Source organism: Gadus morhua, unplaced genomic scaffold (genome assembly GCF_902167405.1).
Source record: "Gadus morhua unplaced genomic scaffold, gadMor3.0, whole genome shotgun sequence".
Classification (NCBI taxonomy): domain Eukaryota; kingdom Metazoa; phylum Chordata; class Actinopteri; order Gadiformes; family Gadidae; genus Gadus; species Gadus morhua.
In genome coordinates this window covers 7,501-17,652 of record NW_021964074.1, presented here as the reverse complement: position 1 = coordinate 17,652, position 10,152 = coordinate 7,501, and the positions used below count along the sequence as shown (strand labels likewise).

At 41.0% G+C, this 10,152-nt stretch overlaps 1 protein-coding gene across 1 annotated transcript; it reads right to left on the bottom strand.

Moving 5' to 3' along the window:
* Window positions 1-631: 631 nt before the first annotated feature.
* ndufa10 (NADH:ubiquinone oxidoreductase subunit A10) lies at window positions 632-9,842 on the bottom strand. The gene is made up of 10 exons (XM_030350197.1): window positions 9,641-9,842; window positions 9,193-9,361; window positions 8,610-8,825; window positions 7,815-7,901; window positions 7,283-7,404; window positions 5,110-5,189; window positions 4,034-4,088; window positions 3,648-3,733; window positions 3,148-3,256; window positions 632-891 (listed from the first exon to the last, which is right to left on the bottom strand). Exons 1-10 carry the CDS (start codon window positions 9,713-9,715, stop codon window positions 823-825), a joined length of 1,068 nt encoding a protein of 355 aa, XP_030206057.1. The 5' UTR covers window positions 9,716-9,842; the 3' UTR covers window positions 632-822.
* Window positions 9,843-10,152: the final 310 nt, after the last annotated feature.

Below are 10,152 nucleotides of genomic sequence, written 5' to 3'. Positions count from 1 at the left end.
ATTCAACTGGATCGTGCATAGATTATAATCATGCTAATGACACTGCACTTGTGTATCTCAATTAAATAACCCAAGGACAATTGGATCGATTGATTTCATGTACTTGATACTCATGTACTATTGCAAATTGAAACAGGAATATATTTGTTGATTATAATTCAGCAAGTTATTTGAGTAAAACATTTTGACTCGCTACTCATGTTTAATGATGGAATAGGCCTGCAGAGACTCTTCTTCAGCAAATAAATCAAGTGATGAACAAGTGATCTATATTCTAAGATAAAATTACTGGATAAAATGAAAACACGGATGTTCTTTATACACGTTCCAATTTGACTTAATAGTTTGACTAATAGCCCACACTTGCAGTATATTATTAAATGTAATGCCTTTTAAACTTACCACAAGAGAGTTTTGCAAGGCACTCCTTAAAGTAGAAATTGAGATATCGACTTTAAGGCTGCTTTGCTGGGGCCACACTAGAAACTGAATGTCAGGTTACAATCAAGCGCCTAGACTAGATAATTGGGAAAGCAAGGATCTTTATCAGATGCCCACCGGAATCTACTAAAGTGAAAACCTTTTAAACTTAACCTGAGTATGTATTAAGAAAAAAAACACAATTGCCAGATTTAAAATGGATCTCGTTTTTTTAATACATACATGTTAGGGTGTATAATTCTCCTTAATGCAGACAGACTATAACAGAAGCAGTGCATGTTCTGAAATAGGACATGGGCATCAGTTTTCTCTGCCCATGGGGCAGATCAGAGTATTTTGTGCATAAAAGAAAAATGAACTTTAGAATGGTGCCTCCATTGTTTACTTCAGCCAGATGTTCTTGTCTCCGACGTCCTCATTATAACCTTCTGCGTACTTCTTCCCGGGGAGCTGGGAGGAGGAGAATAAATGTCAGTCAAATGAATGGAACGAGACGGTTGCCTGCCCACGATTAAATGAGCCGTATCGAGGGAAGCAGGGTTAAAACAGCGTCCTCGGTTGCACCTATGCATTTGAATGGCAGCGTCGGTGCCATACAGCAGCACCACTTTCTTTCGGGGCTTTGGACCTGTACCGGATAACAAAGTGAGTGCACTTATCTATTACTCTCAAGTTATGCTCCTGCACGCGCAGGGGACAATGACCAAATTAAAACATGTTTCCCTTCTCGTAGAATAGGCTCCGTTATCCTGTCCTTTGGCTCTACAAGGAGAGGCCCGGCACAATGTCTATTCATCCTCTGTAGTCGACTAAAATCAGACCTTGGATGACAACAGAGGATGCCAAGGCGACTGTGAAAGGAAAAAGAAGCACGGCAGTGTTTAGATTTGGCTACCACCAACAAGGAGTGGGGCATTTGTCATGGGGGTGACAAGGATGTTGTTTTGACAGGCCGGGCAGGCACAAAACATTCACCCGGTGTGCGAGTAAACGTGTGACATGAATGAATGAATACATTTAGAGTAGTGGAAGGCATCGCTCTCATGGCCTCACTAGTCACCGCCATCGGCCCTCATGCAACAGAGGCCCAGAGCCGATGGCGCTCTCTGATGGACACTCTTTGAATCCAAAACAACACTTATGCAGGATGTTATATATATTTCTTTAAGAGTGCTTATCGGATGGGAAAAAAAAGATCAGGGTTCTGTTCCCTGAAGCCTTTGAAGAAGAAGTATCCGGTAAGGAGGATGCATGTCGATCCTTGGGGTCTTTCCCACGGCCATGACAAGGCTCGCCGGCTAATCGTCAGGCCGAGCGCACATCCAGTCGCAGTCCATCACATGGCACGCCGGTGGCAAACGGCGCTTTATGAGTTAGGGCTAATGTGCAGGCACATCAGTGACAGAGTGACAGACAGCCGGGCCACCCTCTGTCACATGCACTTTGTCAGCACATTAGTCTTGCTGTTTGGGAACGTGGCGCATTGAATGGGAAGCAACTAAAATAACAACCAGAAAAAAAGGAGGCAATAACCGCGGCCTACTCTCGCTGAGACATGACCTTCATTCCTGGTTTCACGATGTGGCTTGGCCATATGCCCAAATACCAACCGCCCACGTTGGCTTTTTGTCTTAGATGCTGAAACGCTTCCAAAGAAATGTAATGACCTCACAACCATTTCAGTCATCATATTAATTCCGACATGAAACATGGGGTTTCTTTTCAAATCACTTCACTGATTCACCTTTCATGTACAAATGTATATTCTGTAATATTTGTATTACCTGACAGGCCAAGGGAATAATATTCACACCCGAGTAAAGGTGCGTTAAAATGTCATAGTTAAGAAAAAGTGACTTTGGTCTTTGTTGGTGCAGCCGGCAAGCGATGAAAATGGCAGTCGACTGGGAGGCGGGGTTTGGGGGAATTACAGCTGCATTCATAATGCTTTAATACAACAACCCAAGGCTTGTCAGTGTTCACTTAAAAGTGATTGGATTCAATCTCGGTATCAAAAGCGAATGAGCTTCCTCTGCCCCTGGTATTGTACCCGACAGCACGGTGCCTACTGCCTACCAATACAAAAGCTGTACCCAGAGAACTTCAAATCCAAAATGTCCTCTGACGTCATGTGTCCCCCAAAGCAACCGTTCCGCATTCTCACCGCCGTTTCTGTGCAGAAAATGTCAGGTCAGAGTCCCCCGTATCACAGTTACACAGCCCCATGTTTGTTGCAATGGATGCAGTGGTGTTTGGGGGGGGGGGGGGGGCGCAAACAACTAAGTTTCACTGAATAAACAGAAAAGGTCACACTCAAATGTTTTCCTGCAAGACTGATGATGCCCAGGAACCTGGCGGAATATTCCTTTGCGTGGCATTTGCCGTCTCGTGAGCACGGAAACCGATTCGCCGTTTGAAGGTAGCAGGAAAATGACTTTCGTCCCTGTGGAAGGCAGTATGCCCTCGTATCACCGACAACCGAGCTCACAGGGGGCGGGGAGAAAGGAAGATAAAGGAACAAACTAATTTATTTATCGGAGAAGAAAAAGCAATAGAAAAGGGCTTAGGACTTTGGAGATACCATCTCTGTAGGGGCAGGCGTGTAACTCGCAATCTGCAATACGATCCGTGTAGAATACCCGTCGGCAAGTCCCGGTGGACTAGGTGCCATCTGTCCCCCCCCGTCCCGCAACGCGCCATACATACCGATTTAAACTTGTAGTAGCTTTCGTCGTACTCGTGGGCGCCAATGGTGATTTCCGGCAGGAACTTGGGGATGAAGGTGAGGTTGGCCACCTTGTGTTTGTCTTCCACACTGGAAGGCGAAGACATCCCTCCATCAGCACAGTTTCATGCACAGTATACTAGAATACTTCCTATTTCTGCATTCATCAACGCTTTCTCTCTCTCTCCAGTCACTTGATAACCTGGTGCCCATGAATATGCAATGGGTTTTAACACGCCAATATGTTGAGGGTTTTATCTCCTTTCATTAACCGGCCACCTCCATTCTCTTGTGTGGTGCCCGTCGGTCAGAACCCGACCAAATTGTTCCCATAAATACTTCATAGTAATGATAGATCCTGTAACTTATCACAGTGAACATAGACAGAGCAGGGCAGACTGGACTTATACCAAAGTGCTCAGCACAAAACTTTTTGGCTGCATTGCTTTTCAGTGTGTGTGGTGAGGATTGGAGGTCTTACAGCATTCTCATGTGGTGGTAGCTGACGTCATCCTGATCCAACCATGGTCCCTTCTCAAACTTCAAATACTCTATGTCTTCTGCAACCTGCCCAGAAAGGTAACAACAGAAATACCAAAAGTGAATATATGTATATCCACTTATACATACAAACACACACAAGGATGCATGCACACATTAAGTATGAAGGAAATGATGACTGCAGTATGTTACAGAGAAACCGTGAATGTTACTGGCCCTATAGGGCAACATTTCAATGAAATGTAATACTATGGCTAGCATAATGGTTGTATTTTTTTACAAATAATTTGCAGACAATTCCTCTGGACCTATCAGGGTATGGGGAAAATAGTAATTTATTCCACATCATTATTTTTGTCCACTTACCCTTTCGATATCTTGGGCTTGAACTGTATCATAGGCAAGCACTTCTGAGGTTTCGCTGCAATAAAACATGGAAATAGATAAACATTCAGCATAAGGTTCATCCTGAATATTAATTTGGAACTATATGACCAGAATTGCACTATGCACTTCCTATTTCGGTCCTGCAGTCAATACAGAAAAGGGCCACACTTTAAACACCTCATTTGTTACAAGTGGAACTGTACTCTTGTAAAACTAAATTGCAGAGTTATTTTCCGATGGCTCTTCAACACAAACACCACTTTGTTTCAGTGACACTTGCTGTTGTCATAGAACTGGAGCCACCGAGGCATGCATCTCCTTCTGGCTCCTTGGCCCTGCACACTCTCTCTCTCTCTCTCCCTCTCCCACTCCCTCTCTGATTGACATCATTTGCACTCATTCTCGGCAGTGCGTAAACGAGCGGCGAGACTATGACCCCTGTATCAACACTGCATTCCGTACACAGACACTCCTCAGCCCGGGGTTTCGATCACAATAAAAACACGTGGATGAGGTGAGGGCAAAGTGTGTGGAGGCAGAAGGGGCCATATTTTCCAGTGGCAAAACATTTCGATCAAAGCCCATCTCACTGGAGGTCATTTGTTTCCAGTTGGAGCACTGAGGAGGATATGAAGGGGGGGGGGGAACACGTGAGCTAACACGTAGAGATTGTTTCACCAGAGAAGCTGCTGGCCCCACCGGGGCTCAAGCCTGGCAGTGCTGAAGTACTCACTTCAAAACCAGGCAGAGCTTTGTGCCAAGCGACAAGTCTTTGTGTGCCCGAGTTTGAAGTATCCTCTGAAGGACTGTGTGCACTGTTGAAATTGAATAAGGATACATTGAGAGTGCCCGCTGCTTTTGGGAGCACTGTTTTTTAAGAGAGAAAACGCTAGTGCCAAACTATATTTATTTTTCATTGCTGTGAAAAGAAACCTCTTCGTATTCGCTCTTTTGGCTTTTGTTTATGTTGAATTCATCCATTTATTTATCTGAATAATAAATAAATAAATAAATAAATAAAAGATAGTGCACTTCTCTTTCATTCATCCACTCACCCAATCTTTGGCAGGAAGTTCTTCTTGTACGAATCTTCAATTGCCTTGAGATACGCCAGGGGCACGTTCTGCAGATGAGACTGAAGATACAAAAAGAGACAAAGCATTAGATCGTAATCACTTAACCGATCAAAACATAAACATCCAATAAAATAAATCGATATTTATAACGTATCATCCAGGTGTTTGCCCTAAAACTAAACTGCCATGTTGTGTTTGCAAAAAACATGTTGGGACAAATGGTTGTGATATTCCACATTTAGACACATGAGAAAGAAGTGAAAATATAAATCACTAAATCAAGAGCAGGTCTCTACAATGCAAACATTTGGCTTGCTTACACGAATAATAATTCCCTTGAGCAACTTTTAATTGTCCTTAAAGTGCACATGTGCAGCAGGAAGTACTTATGTAGAATTAGAATAGAACACGTTACCGGCTTTCACAAGGAGATAACTCTCAACATCCCCCTTCACGTATTCCAAGTAGTCTTGTTGATTAACCAGTTTTGTCCCATTTACTGTGTTCATCTACCAAGATTTGCGACATAACTGCTTGTGATTGCGTGAAAAAGAATAACAAGATAATGGGCTGAAACCTGACAGTTCACGTCGAGCAGTGAGGTGAAGCCCTACGTCGCTATTGCATTGGTAGTGGCTACAAAAGCTTCTGCAATACATATTGTATGATTTGCGGATCTGCTAAAAATGGGTTTGAGAATGAGGATGGGCACTGGTACAGAGTCATGCTTTAATTGTGATAACATATATTGTTACTTGTGTATATCCTTACTTGTGTCGACTGTGCCCCTAAAATGTTAACTTAGGATAATCACAGTGCTCGCAGGGGGAAAAAAGAAGCTTAGGTGGATAGTAGATAGGATAGTTTTTCACGCGTTTGTTACAGCGGCAGCAAATTCATTAACTGAGTATGCATTTAGGGGATGTAGCTGCCTTGATAAAAATGTCTTATTGGCTCTCCGAGATCCATTCTACTGACAAATTAGCCAATTCAAATCACATTAAAACATCATTTGGAAGGTGAACAACACAGTCTCAGGCTAAATTGCTATTCAACAAGCCTGCCAAGACAATGGATGAGTACACAACTTTCAACAGTCCACCGTTTCAGAAAAGCAGAGTTCTGTTTATATGTAGGTTAGAGGATTTTTAAATTAAATGACATGGATTTCATGAAGAAAGATATAACATAATGAAAAGGCAGATTAAAAGTGTGTTAGTGATTAAAAAAAAACATAAAAGCCTAATTTTAAAAAGTCTGCAATGATAAAATAATCACATTTTCTTGCGGTTCTTAAAATGTTTCTGCAACTTTCCTTCGTGACATGTTGTGAAGAATGAGTTGACAAAAAGAGCCAATTTAAACTTCAGTCCCTTCAATTCCAGACTCCTGTTAAGGGACATACAAAGCGGAGGTCCGACAAAGAGCGAAAGGAATGATTTGATTCCAATGTTAGTGGGAGCGGACTTTCAAATATATATGGTGTAGAGCAAATTCAATTCACTTTGAATGTTACTTGCATTGATTTTAGTAACAAAAGGGATCATCATATATATACAATAAGGCATCTGAATAAATCCAGACATTTGAATGGTGCATTTTACTTGTAAACACTTCATTATGTGTGTCGTGGCATCTGCCTCACACAATGCCGACACACCACTGACCAGTCTGATGCCATTTAATTTTCTATGCACCATGTCCGATAGCATCACCTTGTATTCTAATCTCTGTATTATAAATAGTTTTCAAATTGCAAGACTTTGCAAATATTATGTATGAAAACATTGATTTATCGTTTTGAAAACAGGGGAGGGTGAAGAACAATTTACATACTTTGACTATCCAATATGAAACAAACTATTACCACTTTACTCCTTTGATGGAGAGGCGGGTTTGAGCAGCATTTTAAATAAGATTTCATTATTAAAATATAAGATTAAGCAATCAGTCTTATAATACACCATACCTTTAGATGATAATTTCAATTTGCGAACAGTGTCGTACCGGTGGGTTATTCAGATACTCAGGGCCTGGCCCAATAGACTCTGTATTGTACAAGCCTAAAAATGTACCAACTCAGATATGGGAACATCACAATTTAAAATAAAGTCATGGATGGGTTCATAGCAGGCTGCAGGGTATTTTATACCTGGCTACTTTGTTTCAGCTTCTTCTGCACTTCCTCGGCTGCCTGGTCCACATAGATCACAATATGGGGCGGCAGGAACTCGCAAATGCTAATGCCTTTGATCTCGTTGTAGTGGTCCACACCTGCAATCCAGATTGATATGGTGAGAAGATTCTATTAAAGGTTTTTGACCAAAAATTGAAAACCAACATAATTAGTCAGCAACAGGGAGTAAGCTTTTGCACGGTTGGGCTGCAGAGTATAGCCAATTTATAATACAAATGGATATTTCTAAAATATGTTACTTTGGCTTAGCATGGACATATTCTGCCCAACCGAAATAGGAAGTACAGTTATCATAGCACCAAAACATACAACTACTCTTTTGTAGATGTAAAACCTTTGCTTAATGGTTTAATTGGAGTAACACTACAAAATCAATACTACAAAAGTAATGCCAGTAGCTGGTTTTGGCAATACATGGGGGGGAAGGATTGAGATTAATACATATGAGGATTTTACTGAACAGAGAGGTTTTCATATAATTACTCACATTGTTTCCTGATGTAGCCTTGTTTGTACATAGCCTCCATGAACACCATGTCACTGAAAGGGGAGCGCTCCAGAATCACACCTTGACCTAGAGTACACATCACATTGGGTTGTAATATACATAAAACATTTTTTTTTTTATCATCATCATTATTATAACCCCCTCTTGTTCAGAGTTCTTTTGTGATGCCTTTATTAAGCATTGGACTACCTTACAAAAAATATATATTTCCGTTGTCACTCCAATTTCTATGATTGTTCCAACCCACCTTTTTAGTAGCTTTAATAAAATACTTTTAATTTACAAATGAATACCTTTTTACATGTACAGAGAAACAAACAAATATAAAGTTGCTGTAGGTAAGATTCAATAGTTGTAAAAACAGATAAGAAATGGTAGAAATTAGCAAGCTTTTGAAACTTAAAGTTGTCATGATACGATGTCCCGCCCCCCTTGCCAGAATGCAAGAGTTCTGTCCAAACTAACTGTTCAACTGGCTGTTCAACTATATGATGCATGCATGAACGTGGCTCGGCTGGCATGGTGTTCAAACACAGCACCTGTGATTGACAGGCAAGATGGATTGTTGTGTGTGATACCTTAATTGGTCAAAACTTTTGTTGCAGCTGTACAATATAATTGAATATATTTACAGAGCATTCGATCCATTAATATCTGACCAATGGTTATACCATTTTTCACAAATCACATTCAAATAGTAGATCTTAAATCTTACATACAGCACCTGTCAGCTTTAATTTCAGCCATTTCGTATAAAAGTGAATCAGTGGGTACCAGTGGTGAGCAGGTGCTCAATGGCGTCGGAGTACTGCAGCAGCCTCATGGTGTACATCCACAGCTGTAGCCTGTAGGAGTTTCCATCCCCACACTTGGGGTCCGTGTAGAACTTCTCCAGGTTACACATCCCATTGTATGCTTCGGGCAATGGCTCTTTCTCCCCAGTCATCTTGTCCATGTAGAAAGTGTCTGCCTCTGGCATGTAAAGCATACCTATTGAAAGAAAGATACCATACATAGAGAAGACTCGATGAATCAAATACATTTACATCTCCAAACAATCAAAAGCAACAAATTAAAAAAAAGCTAAACTGTTGTGAAACAAATACAAATTAAGGTGCTGCTATTAATGTATTGCTTGTTTACCCATTCATGCTCCTTAGTAATGCAAGAGGATTACAGTGCTAAAGTATAGTATACTAGCGTTTTTGTTATTACCCAGTAGGACCAGATCAATATGTTATCTAGATGATTATAAGCTATACATTACGTATGTTGATATATTTCTGATATTATTAATGTACAGCTTAAGGACAATATGTTACTAAGTGTTACTATGCCATGGTAGTCCATTGATTACCTAGTTTATCAGCCAGTTTTTGCGCGAGTGCCCCTTTCCCAGAGGCCAAATTGCCATCCACGGAGATGATTTTGCTGAACTCTTTAAACCTTGGAGTTGTCCTCTCGCCCAGTACATAGGTCCACCAGCCATAACGAAGGTTTCGTACTGCACTCGTGTGGATACCGGCCTTAAGAATAAACATAAAAACATTACAGTAAACACACAACAAATGACATTAACAACAAAAATAATGTAGCGCTTTCCTCCCATATGTATGCATGTTTCATTTATAGAGCTGTCAGACTAAATGTTAAGGTGTCAGTCTATTGAAGTTTGACTTTAGAGCCAGCAACCTCTGCGGCTGCTGCACCGGTGTGATGCTAAGGGACGTTAGCCTGTCCTTGTACATTTGACATTCTTTGCATGCTCAAAATGAATCAACGAATTCGCAATATTCTCTCCCTACCGTCTGTGCCGTTATCCCAGCATTGAAGAACGCTGATCCGGACGGAATTGCCAGCCGGATAACCCTAAGGGCCATGTTTACTATTATTCCAAAACTGACAGCCCGACCGAAGAGATGTCCCCTAAAAGGCGCAGGCTCAAGACGTCAGAGGTGGCCTTTACGCACCCGTCCTCTACATTAGACGTCACACATTTGTCCGAGATGACTGCCTGGCTTTTAACATCTTTTAAGAGCCAGGCAATATTTTACCGCAAATTTTACGTATTTTTGTTTTCTACATATGTTGGAGTGATAAGTCTTGATATTATTTTAGTCGTTTCCCTGAAACTTGGATAATAATACATAAATACAAATTAAATACACAAATACTAGATTGTAAATGCAGCGCTTTGGCTCAGTATTATCGTAGTAATTATGAATATCACTTTTCTCCCACAAATCAACAATAATTTATCTAAATGCTTTCTCAATAAGATCTTTATTTAGTAGTTGGACTGAACTATTGCTTATGT

Excerpts from the sequence above, each read along its gene's own strand:
- ndufa10 (XM_030350197.1), bottom strand. The coding sequence starts at position 9,715 with ATGGCCCTTAGGGTTATCCGGCTGGCAATTCCGTCCGGATCAGCGTTC. Across the intron at positions 7,405-7,814 it reads AGGCTACATCAGGAAACAAT|GTGTGGACCACTACAACGAG; the intron begins GTGAGTAATTAT and ends TCTGGATTGCAG. Across the intron at positions 3,734-4,033 it reads AAGCCCAAGATATCGAAAGG|GTTGCAGAAGACATAGAGTA; the intron begins GTAAGTGGACAA and ends CTTTCTGGGCAG.